Source organism: Patiria miniata, unplaced genomic scaffold, assembly GCF_015706575.1.
Source record: "Patiria miniata isolate m_02_andy unplaced genomic scaffold, ASM1570657v1 HiC_scaffold_3, whole genome shotgun sequence".
NCBI classification, from domain to species: Eukaryota; Metazoa; Echinodermata; class Asteroidea; order Valvatida; family Asterinidae; genus Patiria; species Patiria miniata.
The window spans coordinates 1,338,535-1,366,002 of record NW_024037069.1 but is presented as its reverse complement, the minus strand read 5'-3'; the positions used below and the strand labels follow the sequence as shown (position 1 = coordinate 1,366,002).

The 27,468-nt window shown below is 41.0% G+C and overlaps 1 protein-coding gene across 1 annotated transcript; it reads left to right on the top strand.

Moving 5' to 3' along the window:
• LOC119736936 (ATP-binding cassette sub-family C member 9-like) lies at positions 1-25,897 on the top strand. Its single transcript, XM_038210973.1, has 31 exons — positions 1-611; positions 1,697-1,933; positions 2,827-3,012; positions 4,238-4,396; positions 5,367-5,522; positions 5,678-5,812; positions 5,968-6,130; positions 6,558-6,598; positions 6,898-7,143; positions 7,643-7,873; positions 8,240-8,318; positions 8,551-8,653; positions 9,083-9,181; positions 9,745-9,910; positions 10,306-10,443; positions 10,970-11,195; positions 12,016-12,224; positions 12,772-12,935; positions 13,819-13,888; positions 15,101-15,258; positions 15,944-16,036; positions 16,799-16,901; positions 17,326-17,439; positions 18,389-18,500; positions 18,926-19,053; positions 20,426-20,504; positions 21,641-21,749; positions 22,557-22,663; positions 23,303-23,436; positions 23,619-23,681; positions 25,211-25,897. The coding sequence occupies exons 1-31, from the start codon at positions 6-8 to the stop codon at positions 25,346-25,348; spliced, it is 4,752 nt and encodes a 1,583-aa protein (XP_038066901.1). The 5' UTR covers positions 1-5; the 3' UTR covers positions 25,349-25,897.
• The last annotated feature ends 1,571 nt before the right edge of the window (positions 25,898-27,468 follow it).

Below are 27,468 nucleotides of genomic sequence, written 5' to 3'. Positions count from 1 at the left end.
AAAAGATGGACTCGAGGTGGGAGTGGCTCTGCGGAGTAAATTCCTCATACATCGAAGAGCCGTTGGATTGGTACGACGACGTACGCAACAACACGTGTTTTGTGGACGGTCTGGTGACCATCCCTCACGCCACCTTCCTCCTCCTATCATCGCTCATTCTTCTCGTCTTGGGATGCTGCACCAGCTACCGCCGAGTCCACACCAAATATCTCTTAGTCTATCCGGGCCACAGCTTGAGATGGCTAGTATCCGTCCTCCTTCTTGTCCTCATTGTTGCCTCCATCGGTGAAGGTATCATGACTGATGAGACCTACCAGGCCTGGAAGCAGCCCACGCAGCCTCATCTCTACATCCACAGCATTGTGGCCTTCGTAGCTGTTGGTATTTCGCTGGTATACTACCATCACATGGAGCTATGGCAAGTACCGGCCATGTCTGGTGTGCTGCTGGTTTACTGGCTGTTCTCACTTTCCAATGAAGTCCTTCGTATGTTGAGCTTGGAGTACCAGGGATACATCGACGTACACGTTGTTGTCTTTGACCTCACCCTCATCAAACTCGCCATCTATCTCGTCCTGGTACTTATAGAATTTAACGTCATCAGAACAAAGGTAATTGCGTTACAATTTCCCTCTGATTATTAAAGTTAAACTTCTAACGTTACCAGATGAAATTTATTCTGAAAGCCAAAAAAATGGCGTCATACATGTCACCGTTTTCATGAAGGGACGGGCATGAGAATTTGGAAGAAAAACCGTTCTCGGGATAAACGCAAGAGAAGTTTCTCCTATTTAAAAACTGCACAACTTACTACATGAATGTACTTTGCAAGAACTGTATGCAGTAAGGAAACCTTCACATAATTCTTTGCAAGGTAAACTTTCATATGAACCAAGTAGGCCTAATGAGAATTAACACAGTGGTTAATTAGCCAAAATTAATTAGTAAAGATGCCATTTCCTTCGTGCAAACGAAACTTCAAGTTTTCCCACATTTACGCCCTTTGTTTAATAGGGAAGGGTGCCCTTGTTTTCGCACGCGCAGCTGAAAATGTAACTAAGATGCCCGTCCATTTTTGAAAAAAAAATCTCAGTTTGCCTGCTATTAATCATCAGGCCGATTCATACTTTATGGGAATGCGATGCGAATTTGACTTCAAAAAGCATTCGCTGCGAAATTCGCCAGATTTGAAATCTGTTCAACTTTTTCGAATTCGCAACGCGAATATTTGCCCTGATGACGTCATAAATTCGCATTCGTGTTCTCTTTCCCGCCGAGTATGAACTGGCTTTTATTTATACGCCTTTCCGTGCTATTCTTTTTGTACGTGTTCTAGGGGCAGGCATGTTCGCGTCTCTTCGTGATGACGCAAAATGCAATTATCAAGATGCCTGCCCCTGGCATCATTGATGTATTTTACAAGTTAATGCTGTTTTGAATACGGAAACAAGTCAGAATGGTTAAGTACGATGTTTAAAAGCAAAATAGTGACAAACAAATCCAAATCAAAAAAATGTACTTTTTGACACGCCAGTTCCTTCGCGAAAACGATGACGAATTGTATCAGCTGGCAGAAGTACCAGCAATATTTCAGCAAATGGTCGTCTGATGTTAAACTGATCAAGAGTTTTGTAGCTTTACACCTGCGATTCTTTTAGACAATCACAAATCCCTCACCCCTTTTCCCCTGCCCCAGCTCTTCGGGTGGTACCACAAGGAGGAACCGTTTCCGGACGACCTGAAGCGAGCCGACATGTACTACATGCACTACTACGTCAGCCTGTTCTCGGCGCTCATGTACTGGTGGCTGAACTGGGTGCTGACGCTGGGTTACAAGAAGCACCTGGAGCTGAGCGACCTGGGCACGCTGCCCGATCAGCACGAAGCCGAGAACAACCACCAGCAATTCCGCAAAGCATTTATGGAAGAACTGGTGTGTAGGTGTTTGAATTTCGGTCCTGGTCTCAGAGGGGCCAGCCTAGTCATTTCCTCTTTGTACTTGACTGGCACGCTGACACATTGACTGATACACTTTGTGCCCGACTGACACACTGACTCTTGGCTGACTCGCTTACTAACTCACTGACTGGTGGACTCACTGATTTTGTCTGATGATGGCTAAGGAAGAGCATCGGGTGGTGCTATCGTATAGGATTAACCCGTAATTGGTTACTTCCGGTCGATTGTGTACACCAGATGCATGACAAAACATCGGGTTCTGAGTCAATTGAATAGAATTGTGTACGCTCTTCAACCAGATTTACTAGGCTTGTCTAATTGTCTTGTTTTGTATTCAATTAATACTCGAGCCTGGTTTCCAAACATATTTCAATTGCCTTAAAGGTTTACAAGTTCATGAGTTAGTGTGGTAAGCTTATGCCGTTAATATAGAGCTATCCTACTGCCAGCAGTCCGTATTATCGTTACACACAATTGAGCACCGGCAAGGGGCACATTCTAAAAGTCGAAGGGGAGGGGGCATGCTTCCCCCTTGCGCTCTTCTGTGAAACACTCTTAGAACCTTGCAGAGGGATAGAGCGACTATGTTATAAGTTATCCAGCGGTTTTTCAAAACCATTGTGGAAGACTTTAGTTTCCAACGAGAAGAAAATACCCTAAGCTTCATATTGTAGGAGTTATTGTTGTTTTTGCATTGAAGCACAACACTGACCCAAATTCGGTCTTAATCTCCCAAGAATAGGTCCAAACATCTCTGGACAAAAAAAGCATATGTTACCGCGATTTGGAAACCATTTTAGTTTCTCGTGAATGTTATTCATCAATGGAACATGTTACCTTTTTTCTATCTCCAAAACCTGCATCAAGGAAAAGGCGAGGAAGAAGGGAAAGAGCCCGTCCCTGGGGAAGGTCTACGTCAAGGTGTACGGCCGACGAATGATGGCTGCGGCCGTTCTCAAACTCATCGGCGAGGTCTTCGCTTTTGTCAACCCAGTGGCCGTGGGGGCGCTGACGGCCTACGCGACCAAATTGAAGTTCCCCTCCGAGACAGAGGTAAAGACCTTGTTTCATGACTCACATTTTGGCGTCACATCCTTTCGTCAACTGAGTTTCCACTCATTTTGACTCGCCAATTAAGACGAAGTCTTTGCGTAAAAACAATAAAATCCAAATGAAAGTTAACACTCTACAACAAATAGTTTTAAAATTATAGTAAACGCTTTTTGCACATCTTCGGAACTTAGTTTACCGCTTTTGAGAGTCTCCACTTTGATTCGGATCCATGGACCGCAAACAAAGCCTCAAACAGTTGCTTTCAGGGGAAAATAAACAACTAACAAACTTTCCGATTGAAACGACTCGTGTATAACTTTAAAAGGCTTTGGATTAAGGTTTTGTTTAGGGACACTGAACGTCGTGTCAAACTTATAAACGATTTTTTTTATAGTATTGAAAAGTTGAATTTTGAATTTCAGTTATGAGCCAAAAATCCCAAGTTTGCAGCCATGCATTTACGCTGTTCACATATAACTTTAATAATATAACGATTTGTAGTGGCACCATAAGGCAAATGTGTTTTGTGGGTTTGTGAGGTTGTGAAAAGAACCGGGGAAAAATCAAGGTTTCGGACAGTATACTGCGCCCGTCGTCGGGAGACTAGGGCCACTAACGATGAAGGGGTGCTACACCATAAGATACTTCCACACAGTTCTCCCACACAGCACCCCAGAGATCTAGGACCTGCTGCAATTACATAATGAACGGCAGAATCCAAGTGCAGACCAGCAGTATACAGGATCCCCTGCCAATTAATGAAGCCTTTAGTCAAGGCGCGCGTTGCTACCCGGACACGTGGGAACCCCGGTTGCCAGCACGAAAAAAATAATCAGTAAGCGGCGTCAGCCGAAGTCTAGGGGCTAGACGTCGTAGTAATGGTTTGTAAAGCGATAACCCGAGGCAGCGATAACCCGCCGCAGCGAGAGGGCGCTATCACGACTGACCGATATCACCCACTAACCCGTCAGAACAACGTCTAAGCCAATTCCTATTGGTTGTGTAATGCGCAAGCACCTGTTTGGCCTAATAAATGCAGCGCGCATTCACTGGTCAGCCCCTTTGTTGTGTGTAGTATGTGTCACATGGTCCACCGTAAACCTTTATCTCATTGCTATATTCACCATGCAAACCTTCAAATCCTAACTCTAATAAAACATAATAATTTGGAGTTTATGGGGTTTAATGTGTCAACTAATTAGTGACTATTTTTTTAACTGCTTAGCCGGACCCTGCACACTACGTCACTGTCAACGAATTCTTCGAGAATGGTTTCGTGCTGGTGATGGTCATGCTTGTCGCTTCCGTGATCAACTTCTTCTGCTTACAGACACACTACTATTTCTGCATCATGGAGGGCGTCAAATTACGCGCAGCAATACAGGTATGAGAAGATATACGCATTCAACGGAGGACCTTTTAACAATAGAGGACTGTATAGATGAAGGTCCACAGATGAAAAGCGTATAAAACCAACTCTTCCCAAAAATGGTATCTTTCAAAAGTGGACCTAGAGTACAATGGGGTCCATGATTGGAGGAATGTTCCCGATTGGAAAGCGTGAACATAACCATCGGGGGTCTTCCCAAAAAGTAATGAAGGTATAATAAGAGGTCCATAAAGTAGGGTGGCATGGGTGGCTTGGGTGGCTTGGGTGGCTTGTGCGTAAAGCGCTCGCCTCTCACCAAGGTGACCACGGTTCGAATCCTGGCCGCGGATCGCATGTGAGTAGAGTTGTGCGCGCGTTGGTTCTCTCCTGTGCCACGAGGGTTTTTCTCCGGGCCCTCCGGTTTGAAAAATCAAACACTTTCGATCTCAGGCTGTGCTCCGTGGTCATATATGGGTCGATGTGGCCGGTAGCCATAGGCGCCTTTAGTGCCAGCGGCCCGACCACGTTGTAGCCGCGTCCTTCGCAATTAAGCATACCAGCTGTGAGTAAGGATGATTAGCTTCCCAAAATATTATTATTATTATTATTATGATGGAAGGTGTTTCTTTCTATACACGAAGATGTAGCCCTAAATAGGCTGAAGACCACCCCTGGCCCGCCCAATTTTGTTTTTTCAACGCTTGACGATTTTTTTCAAAGTTTTTTTTTTTTTTTTTTGTTCGTGCCGATCCTTTATCATTTTATAGACTATGTTTTGTGGACTGACGTTTGACTTAGATTTCTATAAACAAAATATCATTTTTTTGGACTTATGGCACCATTTTTTTCTCATCTAAAACAGGTGCCTTTGGAAATATTTGATATAAAATTGCTCATTTGCAATATCTCACAGATGATTAGGGTCATATGATTTTAAAAGGTTAGACTGAATATAAACAGGATAAATTGCTTGTTCTGATTGCAGGCCATGGTGTACGAGAAATCGCTGCGGCTGTCCACTGTGGCTACCACGGGAGGCAAGATGAACATGGGCCAGATCACCAACCACATGTCCGTCGATCCCAACGCCATTCAGATCATGTTTCAGAATTTCAATAACCTGTGGTGCATTCCGGTGCAGGTACGTTTGCAAGTCCGATCGGCCGATCTAAAGAAAAATCAGACGTGGGGTGACTTTTTGTGAAAATGATCTATTAGTTAATCTACATTGTACAGTTACTGACTTTTATCATTTTATCATAAGCAAATTCATTTTGGGGCTTACCTCATTGACAGCTTATCATCAACCTGGTTCTACTGTACCTTGAGATGGGCTACGCGGCTCTGATAGGCGCCAGTGTGTTCCTGGTACTCAGCCCAGTCCAGTTCAAAATCGCCACCATGATCAGCAAGAGGCAGAAACAAATGCTGGTAAGCGGCTAGTCTTGAATGATTTTTTTGCTCCGCCATGTGCAACCGTCAAAGTCCCTTCGAATGTCTCACCCTGCACCCTGTCATTGTTATCTACGTACCTGTGAACGTTTGGTGCTTTTAAGAGTCATTTCTCAACTTATTCTTCCTCCAAGGTTTGCTCGGACGAACGGCTGAAGAAGACCAACGAGTTACTGCAAGGAATCAAGCTGCTGAAGCTGTACGCCTGGGAAGGACTGTACGGAAAGGCCATTGAAGTCATCAGGGGCAAAGAACTCTACTTCTTGCTCAAGATCAACATCCTTTTAATCACAACAAGTACTCTTCCGTTTCTATTTCAACCTAAGATTATATTTAACACTAACTGACACTAAATTCTCCTTATTATTATGTACCCTACACAAGAGCCAAAAAGCCCGATCTCAACGCCCAAAAACCCAACTGTTGTGCTTTTTTATTTAATAAAAGGGAGAAATGTCCAAGAATTTTTTTCTGCCACAAAAACAATAAATGCGTGTGGTTTCAAAATGAGCCCATCAACACAATTATAGTTTATCCCATGTTGTTTATTTCTTTATCCTTTACCATCATTACAAAATTGTTTAACAGGCTTCCAAACTTAATATTACGTGTGAGCATATTTTACAAGTAGGTTTTGTACATATTTGCCAATAGCCAATAGCTGGTTAATATCTCACGAAGAATAGAAAACATAATGTTGTCTTCCTCTCGTCTTTTTGATTAGTTTTACTGACTTCTGCTGCGCCTGTCTTGGTGAATGTTGTGGTAAGTTAGTTTTGACAGATTTAACATTTCACAAAGTGTACACAAACCAGCTGCAATCGTTAAAATAGATCTTTTACATAAAGCATATACTATGCAACAAAATGGCTGAACTCAGTAAACTTCTTACTTGTTCAAAATGTGTGCATGCTATCTGACTTACGGCAGTGTCACCAGCTATTCGGTCGCCTGTTGTTGTTTTTTCCGCACTCAGTATATCAAAACATTTCAATGTACCCTTTTTCAAGCAAAATGTGTGATCCATTTCGTTTTTAAAAATGAAGTGACATAATCTACTACAGGGTTTTGGGACGTACAGCGCCCTCACCGACAAACCCTTGACACCGGAGGTGACTTTTGCGGCCCTGTCCCTGTTCAACATGCTGACTATGCCCCTGCTGATCCTGCCTATGTCGCTTCTCTACCTGGTCAACGGCCTGGTCAGCGGAAAGAGAGTCAAGGAATTCCTGCTGGCCCCAGAGATCGAGGACAGTAACGGCCGGGTCGTGGAGCCACGTTCTCAGAATGCTGATGAGCAAAGGGGAATTGTGAGTCTGCGTTTCGCTTGTTCTGTTTACATACACTTCAAAAATTGTGTTTAATTAACAACATGTGGTGACTGCGTGAACCACTAGTCCTGTAGTTGTATAGATAATTTATTAGGTATCAAGTTATTCAAGTAAAAGGTATCATCTGCAAACACCTTGGATGTAGATCTATTCAAAACTTGGCTTTCAATTTTACTCAGGCCTGTTGTACACTTATAGGGCCACATCAACTTTGAGAGATTAATGATGACTTTTAAAAGATAACGATTTTGAAAGAAATCATTTTAAAAGAAACATTGCAAGATAAAGCCAGTATCTTCTTTCAAACTGAATCAGTTCTGAATTTATAAAAAGCTCTAATCAATTGTTGACACGATTTTCAATCAGTTAATGGTTGTAGCAACTGCCACCCAGGAATGTTCTGTGGTTCAAACTCCGTATACCAAGAAAAGTGCTGAATTATCAGGTCTTCGAATTCCGTTTTCAATTTCCACCCAAGGACAACGTCAGCGTGGGTTTCAAGAAGCACTCGGACCAGGTCACAATCACCAGCAGCGCCAGCGAGTTTGAGGAGGACCAGTTCCTGGGCTCCACGGAGCGATCCAACCTGCTCAACAGCAAGGCAGCCCGAAAGAGGACATCGGGAAAGTACGGCGCGGCCGCCGGAGTGAAGGAAAAACGGCACAAGGCCGAGCCGACAACGCGACTGAAGCACGGGGTTGCCATAAAGGTAATGACGTCAGGAGGTCAATTTCCGAAGCACTACGAGCGATCGTATCTAAAGTGTGACTGGCAAGTATAAGCGCTGATTCTCATAAACGATTTCAAGGAAGAGAAGATGGGTTGAATGCCTTGTAAGTTTCATAGTTGCGCAGGACGCCAGGCGCAGGACGCCAGGAAGTGTCACCCTTTTATAGCATTCAGTGAAATTAATATTTTTAACATTATTGTTGGAATGAGTTCTTTAAGAATTCACGGTTGATTTTTTTCTCTAGCTTTAGGGTCATATTCAAGAGCTAGTTGTTGAAAACTTCTTTTTCCTTTTGGTCACATTTGTTTCAAATGTGTCGGGCATTTTCTTCTTCTTTGAACACAGATATCTCGCGGAAACTATCTCTGGGACGAAGATTCAAGTACTCAGATACTTTCGGACATCAACGTTGAAATTCCAGAAGGTCAAAGCTTGATTTTAATATTCCATTTATGAATCAACATTTTGTGGTCAATTTGTCAATGTTTACGATTTTATTCTTCTGTTGTCAACTCCGGCACTGACCACATCCCGTCGGCTAAGTTTACCTGTCAACCTTTCTAACGAATCTCGACAACTTTGTTGTTAGTTTTAAAACTGATAATCTGTATCGTGTTATCGCGAATTTCAATCGATCTATTTCCAACTCGTTACAGGTAAGCTGACAGTTGTGGTTGGCGCGGTAGGCAGCGGAAAGTCGTCTCTTCTGGCAGCCATCTTGAGTGAGATGACCACTGTATCTGGCTTTGTGCAAATAAAGTAAGATAATGTATAATCAAAACTTGCTCAGCCATGCACTTCCTCCTTGAAACAAAATGCAAACTGTGCGAAAAAATACCGACATAGAACTGTATTATCATTTTCATTATCACAGAAAACAGGTTGCGTTAATTCGAGTAATCTCAGCAAAACCGTGCTTGTGTCGTAGGCAGTATTGGTTTCTAAAGTTTCTACAAATAGCCATCATTAAGATGAGAAAAAATTCAGAAAGAGTGTTACATTTCAAATTTGTTTCGCCTTGTACGAAAATGTATTATACTTGTATAAACTATATATACGACGACGCATGGAAATAAAAAATCAAGAATCCTAGGAACAACTTAAACACATTGAAAATCAGTGTAGAAATTGAAAAATGCCTTTAAATCTCTCATTTTCATTGTTTACTGTCATTCTTTTTTGATGCAGGGATAAAGCTCGTATAGCGCTGGGAGCCCAGAAACCGTGGCTGTTGAATGCCAGTTTGCAGGATAATATACTCTTCTCTGAGCCGCTTGATCCCAAAAGGTACAAATCACTTCTAATATCTCATTTAGTGATGGGTTAGATAACCGTGCATAATTTGTTTTTGGGAAGAAGCTATTTAAAAAGCTTCGATAACAAAGTCGTTGTCGGTAACTCTTCCATTTTACTTCAAATTTATTTGCGTATGAAAAAAGAAACATCATGATAAAGATATTCAGTGAACTTGCGTTAGTTTGTCACGAAGTAATTACTAAACATCATCAATAGTGCCACAATTTTGGGTCCTTTAGCTTGAGGAATTCCGAAACTGGGAGGGGTATGCTATCTGCCTCTGGGAGCCGCTGTACTTGTATAGCCACCAAACGGAGAGCCATTAGCCTGTGTTCGAAGTGTTCAGGGCTACTACGGCTAAAGATGTGACGGGAGAAACGGTAGACTAGAGATCGAGACAAGAGCTTCAGAAGCCGTCTTATTTTGATGGCGAATGATTACTTCATGTTACGTCTGAGCGTCCATCTTGGATTCAAAACAATGTCGTCGACAAAGAGTGCTAAAAACTACATAACTACAATCACTTTCGTCCCCACTCCTTGTAATGAATGCAGGTATAAGCGTGTCATAGACGCTTGCTGCTTGAAGCCGGACATTGATATCTTACCTGCTGGCGATCAGACAGAGATTGGGGAGAAAGGAATCAACCTGAGCGGTGGACAGAAGCAACGAGTCAGCGTGGCCAGGGCGATGTACGCAAACAGGGACATCATTATTCTGGTGAGCTGCTATAATCCGAAGCCCATAGCTGGATGCGAACACGTTAAAAAGACACTGAGGGCAAAATAACAAAACGAGTTAACCAGTTTCACTATCGTTAGGCCGTGTTGCTGTCACGCGCAATGTGGGAATCTGGGTAAATTCGAAATTTGCTCAGGACAAAGTGGGAATCCCTACACCACGGCAAAGTACATCAGTTTCAGTAGTGACGCAATGTAGGAATATTACCAATTGGCAATTGGCTGTTTGACATGAACACAGTATGCTTCTGTGTGATTGTTCGCATGACAATCACTTGCAATTTATTTGAAACTGGAAGTCTTTTTAATTTTACCAATTTAATTTCGTTTAATTGTATTTTTCAAATGTAATTTTTAAATTCTGGTTGCATACAGGATGATCCGCTTTCGGCCCTGGACGTGCACGTTGGCCGCTATCTTTTCCATGACGGCATAATCAAGTTGTTGGTCAATAGCAAACACACAGTGATATTGGTCACCCATCAGCTCCAGTATCTGAACCGTGCGGATCTGGTGAGAAAATTTGAGTTTTTCAAGAAATTATTCCATAGTAGTGCTTATGTATGACTTGTCGGCAATCCAACAGTTATAGCCTTTTTTTTTTACATTTCGAATGCTGATTCGAAACAATGCAGATCTATGTTGAGACAATTATTTTTTAGAATTGGACGTCCAGAAAGACTTGGTTCGCAACATTGTGGGCTCTCACACCTGCCTGTGCAATATGATATTTTCAATTAAAATAAATCAAATGAAATGTAAAACCACAAATAATAAAATGAACCTCCAACCCGCGAATTCGATCGTCCATATAAATGAAAAAGTTAATATGACATATAGCTTTGTAATAATGATCTCGGGAGATGTGATGGAAATAACATCACACTTTTCATCTGCTTACAAAAATTAGATTAAAGAAAACGTTTGCATTTAGTGTTTTCACTGACCAGGCACTTAGTATATTGCAGTTTAATGTAACTCAATTATGTTGCAACTGTGTTATTAATTGGATTTTTCGTTATCACTTTTGGCACAACAGATAATTGAAATGAAAGACGGCAGGATAGCCGCCCAGGGAACACTGGATGACATCATCGCCGCCGATCCTGACATGTACTCGGAGTACAACCAGGCGGTGCAGCAGGCCACGGAGTCCGAGGCCGAGGCAGAGCTGTCCGGCTACGAGTCCGAGGCCACACGGGAGGAACGACTGCGTCTCCAGCGGCAAGTCAAGAGTAAGACGCTCTCCAAACAGATATCTAAAGGTATGGGCTTCGCGAATGAACGGTAGATAAACTACCATAGACACCAATTAGTCCCACTTATTATCGCACAAGATGCCCACACAAGTGATAGTCCCGAAGGCAATCGCCATTTTGATAACCATCCTACCACACCACATATTTATTTATTATTCCTTTATTTATCCAGGGTAGACCAAAACAGCATAAAATTTGTTTTCATTAGGGCCCTGCATTAACATATAAACTAATTAATATCAATTTTACAAAATCGAAGGCTAAAAGGAAAGGATAATTATGCACTTAACACTAGGGCAAACTCTGAAAAAAGATACAAGCAAACCTGCAACAAAAACAAATCAACTCTCTGGTAAAATAGAATATTATAATATGAGGTACATTTTCAAACATAGAAAGAAAATTCAATATGCATGAGTGCGGAAATAAATGACGAAGGCAATTGGAAAGTATTAGAAACAAACATAATGTCCCTTAAAAAAAGTTTATTAAGAAGTTTAAGAATATCACCTAAGACAAGAGCACATAAAAACAAATTGTTAATGGAGTATCTGTTGAATCTTTTTGCAGTAGAAATGTTCCCAAACTAGAAAAGTTACAGTTCCAGTTCACAGCACTGCATGCTGAATCACTTGCACACACACACAATTTGAACGATATTACGTTTATTGGAGAAAAACGGTACTTCAAAATTGAACTTGAAAAAAAAATTGAAAAAGTCCCAAAATGTTGTCTGACAGCACCCTCGTTTACTAAAAAACTATGGCCTTTTGCCACAGACACTCTTGGAAGTTGTCTTCACCTTATTCTTTTTTGTCTTTGGTAGTGGGAGACAACACCGAGGCCGGTGCGCTAATCGAGAGAGAGGAGATGGAACGCGGCTCGGTCTCCTACACCGTCTATCTGTACTACGCCAACAACTGTGGCTGGCTGCTTATATTCTTACTGGGCCTCTGGGCCTTCGCAGATGCTGGAGTGGGTATCGGCACAAACTTCTGGCTTTCTGATTGGTCGGAGGCGGGGCTGGGAAATGAGGTCAGTATTGTAGATTGACTCCGTGCTCGCTCGTGCTCACCGACCTATCCAAGGACGTCTTGGTCGGAGATTGGAGTTCTGTTTTGTTTTCCTAAAGTAGCTGGTCCTGATATCATTTGTAACAAGTGCAGTCAAGCCGAAACGGAGGTAGGGGGCGCTATCAACCAGATACTTCGAATCCAATCTTGCGAATTTTGGTACTTTGACCTCATACTTTCCGCGCTTACCTTTAAGCACACTATGTACAAGTGCCAAAGTTCCACAGGCCGTGATTGATTTGTCTTGTTGGTATTGGCGCCCTCTGCCGAGGCGGTTTGACAGTGCACGTCAGGGACCACTGTCGGACACACATCCACGTCTAGCCAAGACCAAGATCATTTCCAAAGGCGCTCTCATTGGACAGAATGTGTCTACCCGCGGTGAATCGGCCCGCTCTTAATTTCCGACCCTTCAACCAATAAGGTTTAAATTTAAACTTGCTAAAAATTAATGCACACGCAGCACCCCAATAATTCATTGGTCCCCTCTCCCCTCTCTGCCACAACAGACCAACGATCTGACGGAGGAGTACTTCCCTGGTTTCGTCGGTCTCTCGCTGGGCACTTTGGCAGCCAGGGTGTTGTCCATGATCTCGCTGGTAGCCGCCGTACTGACTGCAGCTAGACGCCTCCACCAAAGAGTACTACGAAACATCATCAAAGTTCCGCTCAGGTAATAGTCCACGGGAAAATCTTAAACGACTTTGGCGTACTTGGGGTCAATTTCATGAGTAGCTGCTTGAAGCAGGGATCAATGTGTTTAGAAGGGGCAACTCAATGGGGGTTTTTTTCGCAAATAAAAAGCTCATTTTGCCTTTTCAATTTTAGAGTAAGGGGAGGGAACAGGCACAGAGCTCGAGCCCACATTTGGTCAACCTTTATATAATTGATCATGGCTGACATTTTTTGGGAGAGTCGAAGACTATTTCTTATTTCATAACAAAAGAAGAGACTATGTCATTACATGTAAATGTGTTATGAAATAAAGACATATAGTCTCTACTTGTTTGCAAAGAAATGTGTTCGTGTGTGATACATGTTCGTGGTCTTCCTCTCTCCACTAATTTACCAGCACAAGCTAATGCCGCAAAAAAAGTGTAAATTTCATTTCTCGTTATGGCTGGCTTTAAAAGTTTTCAATAAATTCAGTTTATTTTTCCACAGGCAATTAACAGCATCAATACCATGAAAAAATACGAAACAAAAATTAAGTATCACGTGAATATTTCTTTAGATATGGCCGCTGATTTGTCTGGGCCCGCTTTTTTCTGGGACACACTGTTCAGGAAAGCAGTGACACATTTATTGAAATCTGTGAACACACGGTACTTCCATCATTTCAGAACATAGCATGATTTTTGTTAATTCAAATGACCTTTTTCAATTAAAACTTAGCATCAATTGTCTCCCATTCTCAGTTCACGCAGATTTCCGTAATGGGTCATTGCGACAGACGAAATTCAGGTTTACTTTTATAATTGTAACAAAATTACTGTTTTGTTTTGGGTTTTTTTTTCTTCAATTAATTGGCTATCTTCCTGTTAACCCATTGACAGGTTTTTTGACATGACTCCGATTGGGCGTGTTCTGAACCGATTTTCCAACGACATGCAGCTTATTGATATTGTAAGTATCGAAAACATGAACAATGACGTACGATTCCAATACAGATTGTTATCAAAACCTTCGAAATCATTCGGTGTAAACGCAGACATTCTGGACGCGACGCGGACCAAGTGTCGCATTTTAATACTCATCTCCTTATCAAGCCTTCGCTTATACCAAGGCACCGCCCTTAGAAAAGAATGATGGACTTTCGAATTTCGAACTTTTCGAATTTCAAGCGCGAATGTTCCATACACCACTTGGCGCTGGTCTTTGGTGGTCTCAGCCTCAGTTGCAACTTCCAAATTTGGGCAAATTCAATCAAGGACCATGGTTAACCATAGTTCGACTGACTCTGATCGAATGCACGCTAGTCCACTGTTGGACTAGTCTAGTCGCCTATTCAGGACCAGCCTATCGCGGCTGGTCACCCAAAAATATATAGCTGGTTACCAATGGTATTTTTTCATAGCTTATTGTAGAGGGGACCAACTATCAAAAATGGCGGAAAACGTAAACTACGTAAGAGTACTTAAGACTACTTTCTCCATGTTAGTTTACGAGTCTTTTGTCACCATTGTACAATAATAACGACGATTATGTCAGGTGTCCTTCAACAACACAGTCAATAATATTTGCTTAAATAAACAGAAACATCAAGTGTTGAAAAACATCTTTAGCCGACGTGCGAGTGCGACCGCCATTTTCTCACGGTCGTTGACATGACAATAGTTCAACTAGAGTCGTTCGCACTTCAACTTCAGTGCGCATGCGCTATACGTCACGAACCAACCATTACTTTAGTTAACCATAGGTCCTTGATCGAACTTGCCCTTGGATGAGGATGAAGACCGTTTCTCAAACCTGGGCTTTATTGTCGTATTGGCTATATGCTCAATCTTTCGGACTGACTTCGAAGATTCAGGCTTGTTATTGGTCAGTTAAAGCGGACGTACAGACAGCAACATGACAAAGCCTTTCAATGCATGAATTTTCCAATTAAGCTATTAAATGTAGAACCAAAAACACTATACCGTGCATGTGACGAAGATGTGATTTTTAAGTATTGCAACCAGACTATATGCCCGCCGACAGGGAGCCTAATTTGCATACGTTTCAATATTTTTGGATACGCGAATGATCCAATACCATGGTGAGAGAGCAGGTAGCATGGGAAAATACTGCTCGACACCCGGGGAACAAGGTTCATGCATATTTGTTTTTGCTTGACAGAGATTGACACAAACCATCAACATGTTTGTCAATACCGTACTGAGGGTGTCCTCGGCCGTAGTGGTCAACGCCATCGTCATGCCGATCTTCATCGCGTTCTTCGTTCCCGTCGCCATCGGCTTCTACTTCCTACAAAGGTTCTTCCTGGAGTCGTCTAGGTATACTAAACCTTATTGAGACTATGTTGGAATGAATCAGTAGTCGATGTTTTCTCGAAGTCCGACGCCTCATAGGTCCAACGCCTCATCCTACGTCCGACTTATGAGGCGTTGGAGCTATGAGGTGCGTAGGCTAATTTGTGTTCCAATGCATGCAAGCAGTGTGCGATCGGTATTCCCTGCCGTTTGTTTTCGGGCAGTGTCACGCAGCAATTTCCACTCGCGTAGGCCCTACTCTTTAAATTTGCAACTTTTCGAAATGCATCATTTTTCTTAAACCGTTGTCAATACGGGGTATCAAAATGTAGCTGACAACATTCCCCAAAGGTCTATATAAATGACGTTATCATAAGACGATCAGATTCAAAATTATGACCCCTCCAATGAGTGTGGACTTTCTGGTTTGCGGTGTTTATGTCGGTAATTGCGAAACAGGACAATTGATCACAGATAAATGAATCACCAAAGAACTTCGTCCATTCGTAAAAGCCGTGCCTTAAATATAAATGCGTACCCTCGCGAAAACCTAATAAGACAGGTCAGTTAAAAAGCCATGTTCTCACTTAACCGTTTGGATGCCGTGGAATGTTTCCGTGGTGCCAGGGTAGTTTTATCATAATTATTACTCAGACTTGTATTTTTCCATTGATTTTACGAAGATATGAATTGCTACTTTTCTTTTTAGAGAACTACAGCGACTGGACAGCATCAGCAAGTCGCCTGTCTTTGCCTATTTTTCGGAGAGCCTGGGAGGACTAATGACAATTCGGGCATACAAGTAAATGTCCAATAGTTCAGTTTTGCAGCCGTAAAAAATAAATCCACTGATTCTGTCATTCAACTCCCTTCCCAAGCAGTAATATAGGGTGTGAAAATTAAAGAATTGCCCCCAAAAATATTGACATTGTCTGATGAACGCTCTACCTATAAGAATCATACATTTTTGTGTGACTGAAACGATACACACAAAAAAATACGATTTTGCATCATTTCTTGCGTTTTATAGAGGCCTATTGATTAGACTTGAATATTTATTTTCAAAGGTGATTTAGTGATTAGGTATAATCGTGGTTATTTTGCTAATTATGCAATGTTGGCAAAATACCTTGTGCCTGCCTGTATTTACCCAGTTTTATAATACATGTTGGACGGATATTTGCGATAACCTCTTAGACCAAAAAAAAGTCTCCGGTTTCTGGTATGGAGCTTCCCCCAAAAGTCTTTTTTGCTTCAAATGTCGGCTGATGACTGCCAATGGTGCCCGACTAAACTTAGTGCAAATATATGGGGGTGCGGAGAGGTCACATAAAGCTTATTCTCGATCATAACCCCATCTAAAAACACGTTAAAATTGTGCAGCAGCAGGATTCCAGTCGAACCAGTGAGTTTGGCGGTTTTGAGACATCATCTTTTATTGAAAAAAACTTTTTTTCATTTTGCCGACGCGCATGGCTACGGCGACGCGCGCATACCAAAAACCGGAGACTTTTTTGGGGGGCCTTACCAATGTTTTATGGTTTAACGTTAATTGTTACGACAGGGCATCCGAGCGATTCTACAACACAATCATCGAACGAATCAACGTGAATCTGGCAGCCTTTCTCTATCTCCAGGTAGCCACCCGATGGCTTGGTATACGGCTGGTAAGTTCGAATGAAATTACCTATGATCCACCACGAGGTCTGACATATTGCCCTATATATTGGTCTGATATATAGTACTTCCTTGTGTCATAAAACTAACATTCAGAATACTCAACGTGATGTTTTGTCGTATTAAGACAAAATATAAATATTGGGGGAAATGCTTTTGATTGGGTTATACACTGAGCATTTTTGTTGTTTGCGCTTTGAATGAATTCATTTTGTGCTGTAACATTAGGAATTATCCGGAAGTGTAGAAACTTTCTTAGAATTAAAATTGCATGAACAGAAATTTCAAGTATACGTTCCATAAAGCATACTTTTTACACTTTCCATGTCGGGAAAACTAAAAACCCCAGTAAGCGTATATATGTTCACACATTCATCGAATTAACATCTTTCCCTTTTTTCTGCATCACTTGAGGACTTCATCGCCGCCTTATTGATTTTCCTTGCTGGAATGACAACGCTAGTGGGCGCCCTCACCATAGAACTGGATCCAAGCTACGTGGGACTGGCCGTCTCCTACTCGCTTCAGGTATAACTAATTAGGAGTTGGCACATTATGGCGCAATCCCATCATGCTGTTTTACCTACAGCAAAGCGGTAGTCAAATCCATCATAAGACATCACAAGTGCGTATAGTAGTCGCCATTTTGTTTTCTAGAGGGGGGCAAAGCTCTCACAAGAAAGCAGCGAAGGGAGAAATCACCGGCCGTGGAAAACGTGTGCTAGACATCACTCGACCATTTGTTCAAGACCCTGATACTTAGGCCTATTGTATTTGCCCACCCCACCCCCATTGATACCCTTGCGGACGCCCATTTTGTTAAATGTGCATTAAATTAAAAGGAATATGACTTCCTACCTCGTCGTCTTCTTTCTTTTTATTTATCTTTTTCTTTTTTTTTTCCTCCTTTTTTTTTGGAGGGGTGGGGGGTGGCTATTTCAGGGTGGAGGGACAAGTGCCCCCTTTGCCCCCCGCCCCTCGCGACGCCTATTATAGTAGTCAATCACAAGTCATCCAAAACCAAATTGAGTCACAATCAAAGATCGTATAGCGCCGAAGGCGCAAGATGGGGAACTCGATATAAATTGCGAAATCGTCATGGACGCCATTCGAGTATGCAAACCGTTGTGAATACCATTGTTTGCACAATGGTTTGCTTCCAGTAAAGCAAACCTTTGTGCAAACAAATGGTTTGCACAAATGGTTTGCACAATCGAACATTTCCATTTTGACTAAGAATCGTGCAATTTTAAACGCTGGTTCATACTTCACGCGAATGCGAAAGTAAAGCGAAAATAACGCCAGCAAACATTCGCTGCGATACTAAAAGGTTAACGGTACACAGTGCGCTTTAATCAATTTGAGGCCCTAGTGTGATGCGAACGCATACCAATCTCAGAAAAAGAAATTGAAGTCTTTAGCAGAAAATATTATCGCTCGTTCAATGACGATATTAATTTGTATTTTGAATTCTCAGGTGGCAACTTTTTTGAATATGGTGGTGCGTTCCATGGCGGAGCTAGAGATCCAAATGAACGCAGTGGAACGAATCAAGCACTACACCTACGTGGAGAACGAACCTGATGATGGTAAGTATCTGAAGGTATATAGTGTAAAATAAATCGTACCCTTTTGAAAACAGAGGTTAAAATAACACTCAAAGTCCGTATTTTTTTCCAACTGTTGGTACAAACTATTTACATGCATATGCTTATTCAAACACAGCACCCTGCGCCGTTCTACTCTCATGGAGAATTTGTCACTCTGTGGAAGGTCAAATTTAGCAGCTATTTTTTTTCTTGCTAGGAGAATTCATTGATACCTCACTTCTGAAATAATACCAAACAAGTGAAAAGTAGTAGCATTATATATGCAAGCTTTGAATCGCTAAAGAATGAACGGAGAGAAGCGGTATTTGAAAGGGACTGTGTACAAAAACCTATTCATAATCCACTTAAGGACATAATGGCAAAACATTAAATTAAAACTTTTTCCCCTCTATTTTCCTGTGAAGGTACCGAGCCGCCGGCTTACTGGCCACAACGTGGCCACATCGAAATGAGCCACGTCTCGGCTCGTTACGCTAAAAACACCGACCCAGTCCTAAACGATGTCTCTGTCAAATTCAGGGCAGGGGAAAAGGTGAGACTACAAGCCTTTTTAGAACCACTTGAGTAGCAGAGAGGGCAAACGAGCTTTGCCGACGAAATAAATCGAAACAATGCCCCCAAAGTATTTAGCTACTTTTAAGGGTCCCAAAACAGTTTTGGGAGCTTCGTTTAACATGCCCAAACGTTCGGTAAAGTTTTTATCTCTTTGGTGTGCGACAGTATGCTGCTAATGTCATCAGTACATTTTAAAATAATGTTTGATTACATCCTCATTTGTTCGTCAAAAAATTCGTACTCAACAGTTTCCGTATTGAGACATAGCTAAAACGCATCGTGAGTGCCCCTTTAACCTTGGTTGAACTTTCGATCCAGAATTGATGAGGCAAAGATCAGACCCAGGCCCATATGATTTGTATTGTCACGTTTAGCATTGTAATTGTGTTGTATTGTAAGTATAGCTGCTGTTATCACAAGGCCATCAATCAGGTGGTTCTTGTCCTGTTTAGCACTATACATGTAGCCTCAGGCTGTTGTGGTGGACGGGGGAGGGGGTGGCCAGACACAAAAGCAGGGAGTTAAAACTCGAACTTATGTTCGCACGAGTCTGACCACATACAAGGTAATCTGGGCATGTATACACTATTTTTGGCTTGAAATTGTTTTCTTGAGCGAAGAGGGCCTCTATCCATCTATTTGGACACTATGAGAAGGGATTATGTTCACAAAATCGCCGCTTGAAGGGATTGTGTAAGACCGTAACACCCATGCACCATCTTACTGAAAAGTTCAGTACTATGGTGGATTCCAACTAAAATAAAGCGATGGTGCCTCGCATGGTTAATGCTTTCCAAAAGCCTGTGTAAAATCTTTCTATTAAAACAACCAAAACGGTCGATTGGAAAGTCGGGGAGTTTAACAAATAAGTACATCAGTGTTGTAGGCCATCACAAGTCCGATCACAAGTGTATGACAAGCCCCTTCATAGGTCCAGCCACAAGATTGGGATGAACGATGGCAAAGGACTGCATTTTTTTCCCACATTAAATTTGATGAGCTTGTGAACTGATTTAAGACTAGATGAGTTATGCTGGAATTGAGAGGACTTGTGAAGGACTCCACTCCAACGCTGAAATGTTGCACGATGGTAGTTTACTGTGCACCAACTTAATAAAGGGACAAGTGATTTTTCCATCACCCACAGAAGAAAAAAAAATGGACGGACTCCGGCTTTTTCAGTAGGCGTACTGTGTGTTTTAAATCCAAAAGAATACTAGTTATTCAAACAAATCAGATAGAAATGTGCGTTCACTTTTGTCTAGTAGTAAAAGCAAGAAATGCGGAAAAGTAGACTTAAGACAAGAGTTGTTCAAACTTAGTAATGACGATAAGTAGTTTAATTTCAGGTTGGTGTTTGTGGACGAACTGGGGCCGGGAAGTCTTCCCTCACGCTGACTTTGCTTCGAGTCATTGACATCTTTGATGGTAACTTTTACTGCAGGATCATTACAAGTATAGCAGGAACTTTCAAAATTGGGTTCACATCTCTCACAATCTTCATTTAATCAGCAGGACCCTTTTGAACTTATTATCTCCTCCAAGGAGGTTATGTTTTCTTACCTCCGCCAAGGAGGTTATGTTTTCATCGGCGTTGGTTGGTTGGTTGTTTTTTTTGTCTGTTTGACAAGATAACTCAAAAGTTATGGATGGATTTTCATGAAATCTGTTTTAGGGGTGGTCCTTGGAACAAGTACAAATCGATTAGATTTTGGAAGTGATCGGGATCTGGGTCTGGATGCAGAAATTGTTTTAAATTCTCCACCATGTTGTATGTGCGAATATGCTATGTGTGCAGTCTATGAGCGCATAACGCATACACCATTGAAACCAACAGGTCGATGGACTCGACCATTTGATAGTATGGGGGAGTGGGAAATGTGGAGTAAAACATGGAAGTCCAGTGGACATGCGAGTATTTATATTGGGGGTGCTAGCGATATGATGGAGACTAGTTCACCCTTGGTGGAGGTTTGCGCTCTCTGAGCGCTTTCTAGTTGTGGAGTATTATTAGTGTCTGTATCCGCTCCGTTCACAAGTACCCCCTCACCGGCACAGAGGGTACAGTTGGGGGTGACCGAATGACGCCATCTTGCCTGACTTCAATATTTTGACGCGAGGCGCGGCCACAGCGTGTACATAGTACAAATCCCCTGGTACGTACGTGCGTCACACACAAGGAACAGTTTTCGTGCGTCAACCAGCGAAATGTACGTGTCCCGCCCATGAGACGTCGTTGCTAGGTAAAAGGGTGCCCTCTTTTGTTGGCGCACGGAACCCATAATATTCACGGCTTGCACAGAACGCCCTCACTGAAAACAAAAGGAGCAAAGACCTGTACCACACTGAGGTGCTCTGTGCATGCTCTCAATATTCTGAGAGAATTAGCATTGGACGTTGTGTCACCTTTGTATCCCTTCTGTAATTTGCCGGCTTGGAGCAATTATTTACTCGCAAAGTTTTGATTCGGTGAATTCCAAAATTACGTCAGAAACCATGCATTTAATTAACCTATATGGACATTGTTGTGATTTAGAAGGACTCTATAATTTCCCCCGATTCAGGTTCCATTGTAATCGATGGTATTGACATCAAGACCGTTCCGCTGACAACTCTGCGAAGTAAAATTTCCATCATTCCTCAAGATCCTGTTCTGTTTACAGGAACAGTAAGGTAAGTTTATATATCTAGTTTCTCACACTGTGTACTGGGGTCTACCCAATGTTTCCCAATACCTATGTTCCCCAATACCGATGTTCCCCGAAATCCTAAGGATAAGGGTTAGGTTAGGGTTAGGGTTAAAGGGTAGGGATTTCGGGGCACATCGGTATTGGGAAACCTAGGTATGCGCCCCAGTGTACTAAGTGCTCTGTGAATATTTAGTGCCTAGACGATAATCATCTGCATCAATAGTTGGTGAAATGCATATTAAATCAAAAAGGTCATATTTCTGACCCGCTTTGGGAATGGAAAAGGAATTCAACTTATTGACGTAAGTTTACATGAAGCCTTGTTACAACTGATAATGTAGTAACCAACGGATAATGTATCACCAACCGATAATGTCACACAAATTGACCGATACTGTATCACTAACCGATAATGTAACATAAATTGACCGAAAGTGTAGTAAAAATGTACTACACTATGATTGTTGTTACATTATCCGTCTTAACCGATAATGTAACGAATATTGACCGATAGTGTAGTAACATGGTCAATTTCTGTTACATTATCGGTTAGTGATACAGTATCGGTCAATTTGTGTGACATTATCGGTTGGTGATACATTATCCGTTGGTTACTACATTATCAGTTGTAACAAGCCTTGCTTCAAAATAAACATAATGTTTGTTGTTTTTTAATTGCAATAAAGTTACAACACCGTTGTTTGCCTCTCATCCGCTCATAAACTACAGCCTTTCGAGAAATATTCTTTCTCATTGAGAAGAAGTTTAATTTTTGATTACCGTTTTAAAGAAAGAATCTGGACCCAATCGCCCAGATTACCAGCGACGAGGAGCTGTGGCATGCCTTAGAAATCGCCCAACTCAAGGAGGTCGTTGGCGCATTGGAAGGCGGTCTGGGTAAGCCGGCGATGCTTATTTCGGTTCAATTGTGGTTTCTTGTTTTCCCCTTTGTTTATTTGGTCATTTTTTTATTGTGTACGTTGAGTCACTATTCATAGGTGAAGCTTTGTCATATTTAAATAAAGTTGGAGTTTTCGCTTTTGTATCCTGTGGGCTTAATGACAGAAACATGCTCAAGGTGACGGTAGAGCTGGTATCGACTATCAAATTATTCCACCTGAAGTGGTTTGGAAGAAGAAAAAGTGAAGGTGGTTTTTACGCGCGTTAACAACGAAAAGCTGCTACAAAACCTAATAACATCTGAACTAGACCTTCAACAGGTTATCTTTTGTGCACCCTATTAAAGATTTTGAGCATTTTTTTTATTCAAACTACCCATCATCAGTTCCGGTATCGGTTTGCGGTACATCCATGGATTGATCTTAAAAAGAAAACGAGTTTCTATATGGGATAGACGTGGTCAGAACCTTCAATCTGAAGACATACATACCACACTAATAGAAACAATGAAAAGACCGTTCAGGTCTACGTTGGACCTACTGTTTCAATGTCTCTTTAAAGATTTTTACATAGTGCTAAAATAATCCAGTCCGCATGCTGTACCTTGGACAAGCCTCTCTTTTTACCGATCCTTAGATTCTGAGGTGAGTGAGGGCGGTGAGAATTTTAGCGTTGGTCAGCGGCAGCTGTTCTGTCTGGCTCGTGCCTTCCTGCGCAAGTCCCGTATCCTCATCATGGACGAAGCCACCGCCTCCATCGACCTCGAGACGGTAAGACTGTCGATAGAAAGTTCAGAGAATTGCTGTTTTTCTCATGAATCTTATGAAATTGGGTAATACAAATCTGTAAGAATTCTTGGTATTGCTACATTGGTTTGATTGTTCTTATCTCTGACGGAGTTATGTCTCAATCATAATGTTGTTTTCTTACAATTCCTTTTTTTTCTGCACAGGATAAGATTCTGCAGAGCGTCGTGGCCTCGGCGTTTGCCGATCGGACTGTGCTGACTATCGCTGTAAGTTTATTATCAAGAAACGATCCTTACTAAGAGATGTTGAAAAGGAATTGTATAATTAAGTTCCTTGATACGAATACTGTCAGTATATGAAATGAACGTGGTGTAACGGTAAGCATAAGTCATTAACTATATCATGTTTTTGTTGTTTATATAGACTATACGAGCACGCTGTCAATAAGCCAGTTCGGGAACTGCGCATGTACACCTCAAGATTTGCTGATTTTTCTTTTGGGATAATGTTGTCATCGTATGCTTGCAAAAGCATAGCAGGGTACCAGCAAAGTTCTTGCGAAAAAAAACGCTTTGGACAGCGAAGTGTGTTTAGGTCTCTAGTGTGTCAAAACTTTTGTGCAAACGAAAGTTCCATTTCTTGTCGATTGCCCGAAAAATTGCACAAAATGCGGATTTGGTTAATACTACGTCCCTCGTAGCCTTGAGTGCATTTCGTCACCGACACTACGAAATGACACCCTCTGCATCACATGTGTACAAAAAAAAAATTAAAATTATTTTATTTTTTTTATTGCCGATATTAGCAGTTTGTATCATGAAGTTTAACATGACGAAGTTAAAATTGCTAAAATCATCTAAAATAAGCAAATTTTAATAATGAATTTTCAAGAAATTGGTGAATTCTTGTGGTTTTTTGTTACCACGAAGTGACTCTGCACAGGGTTTCAGTTCGTGAAAACCAAAATTTGCGTGTTTTCGGAGAGTGCGTGCATGCAATAGCGTTAGGGAGTGTCAGTTCGTGAAAACGAAAATTGACCTGCTTTTGGAGAGTGCGCGCACGCATGCGCAGTGTGTGCGCGTATTCTCCCAAACACGTCAATTTTCGTTTTCACGAAATGACACTCTCTAACGCTATTGCATGCACGCACTCTCCGAAAACACATAAATTTTGGTTTTCACGAACTGACACCCATCTTAATCATTTAATTGCTAATTAACTAAGCAAATTTTCACAATTTAAAGTTTATAATGGAGTAGTTAAAGCATTTTCACGTTAAGTGATACTAAAACCTCTAAGATAGATGGATTATTTTACTGAGTAAATTCGTGTCAAACCTTTCAAAGCGTTTTTCTCTGATTTGTATTTCTGCAACGCTGACCACCGGGTGTCAGTTCGTGGTGTCGGTGACGATTTATCTGCCGCGGTTATATTCCCCCCCCCCCAAAAAAAAAAAAAAAAAAAAAATCGTCGAGTCTTGCTGCCGTATCCACCAGATTATTTTGAAATACCGAACTGGCTTATTCGGTCACGAAGGCCCCCTTCAATGGCGAAAGTGTTGCACTAGCTATTTTTCGGATAATCCAATAATCCGTCAAAGGGCAGTTGCTTTGTACAATTCAGCGTTCACAATTGTTTCTCCGTTGAAGGAGGCTTCATAAGTGTACAGTGATCTCGCGTTGCTCAAAGCACTCTTACACAATGTTAGATTTCGTAGCTTTAACACATTCATCCATCATTTTCGGGTATTTTTTTATACCGGCATTGCTTCATTTCAACGGGTATTTCCCAACAGCACCGCATCACCACCATCTTGAACTCTGACACCATCGTTGTGCTTGATGAGGGCAGGATAGCCGAGTACGGTACTCCTAACGGGCTGATAGAGAAGGGCGGACTGTTTGCCTCGTTCGTCAGAGACAAGGACAACTAATCCTTGGAGAATCAGTAAAACCTCTCGCTGAATGGGGACCATTTGTTTGGTCAATTTATTAAACCCACACACAATAAAATGTTGATGTGAAATGTTTGTTGCCTACACATTGTAAAAATGGTCCTTAGCTTTTAAACACTTTCGGTATGCATTTGTTTCACGTTTAGTCTGAGACATGTATTAAAGCTTGATAGTACCCTTAATACTAACTTTTAAAGTCAAATATGTATGTTAATGTTCGTCTTTCTTAGACAGATGAAAGTGTAAATGTGATAAAAGTGTGCATTTAATCTATCATTTGACTTGACCTGATAAGTCATTTTATTTACTTTTACGATTTATACCAGATGGTACTAACGGGCCTTCGTACGAGCCTTAATATGTCACAGGCATCCATAAACTTAAAAATGTCGTGGATTTAAACATGTTAAAAAAGTGGGTTTTAAAAACTTTTTAAACTCTAAACACTGTTTTTACAATGTATGGTATGCTCGAATAAATAACCACTTAAAATGAAAGATACAACATTTGTTGTAAACATCAAAAAACGAAATGATCAAATTATCACGAAATACCTTACTGGATTGCTAGGGAATGACAGTCTAAAGCATCCTGTAAAATCGTGGCTCCTGGTGTGCTAACATTTTCAAGAAAATATTTTCCAACACTGGTCGGCCGAATAGCGTTGGAGAAAACTGGCTTATTTTCAATAACCGCTCCTATTTCTTATCATATTTAGTTATTTTGCATTTTTTTTGCAATTGATTACACACATATGAAGAGGTACATGTCTGCCAGACTGAGACTCTGACCTTACAATTCCCCAAAGTCTACAAATTTCTCCGTTTCATCTAAAGTGGTGTCAGGGAACCAGACTACAAGAACATGATTGGTTTTTTTCCACCGTCTACAAGCCCAAAACGTGAAACAAGTAAGTTAAACAATATTTTCTATATCATAAATCCTCCAAATCCATTTATTTCTGAAAATTGCAACCAAAGCAAATGCTATGCATTCCCTTCAAAGTGGCGTTTGAACAACAAATTGTTCTTATTATATCCCACACGTGGACCATTGTTAATAGCCCCTAATGTACGGTTTTTTTTCACGAGGATAAAATATATGTTAAAAAGGAGTAAGACTCCATGTGTCAGTCATGAATATTCATATTTACTGTTCGAAAAAAATAGGCCCTTTATATAGTTATGCATTATAAAAAAAAACGTACAATTAAAAGGCGTATAAAAGGCTAGAAATTGATATGAATGTTTTTTCTAAGCCAGGATTTTTTAGAAGACATAACTTTCAGAAGAAGTTGCGAATGAGGATTTTTTTTATAAAAGATGGGACCTCACAATACTCTTATGTAAAAAAAAATTCTGAAAAGCGGCAACTATACAAAAATTGTGCTAACAGTGCCCAAAAAAGACAAATGCGTATCAGAAAAATAACGAAATTCAACCTGTGATTCTTTGAATTTGTATCGGCGTTCGTCTTCGTCTTTTTAATTATGATAATATAATGTGTGTTAAAGAAACAATAAGAGAGGCTACGAACATTTTTTTTAAATTTTACCTTATAGTCTGTTGCTTATTGTGGCTATAGTCATATGCTAGTCTCTTACTTGAAATAATTCGGATTTTTTTTCCATGACAAAAGGGTTGACCGTAAATGCGTTTTTGGCATTTGATTGGAAGTAATTTGTAGCATCGCCTTCTTTGTCTCAAACAATGAAACAGTTCAATGTGGAGAACATTGTAAAAAGGTTAACAATATTTGTCTCTTAAAGTTTCCATCTGATGGCTGGCCAAGTAAAATCTAAAAAGATGAAAAATAATGAAAACTATTTTGTTGATAGTATGCTCAATTGTATTTCTATTTTACTTTTAAAGAAATGTTTGCTTTGTCATGTTTTTCCTTCATATATTAAATACGAGATATTTCTGTAGGCCTACATACTTAATCAATTGAAACTAGACTTCTGCATGTTGTCACCAAAACAAATTTAAAAACCCTAAAAACCACGGTTTGACGATCATTATTCATGTTTAGAGAATAAAAGGAAATACAACAGAAAAATAATCGTGTGCTACCGTCTATAAATTAGTTCGACGCCCCAT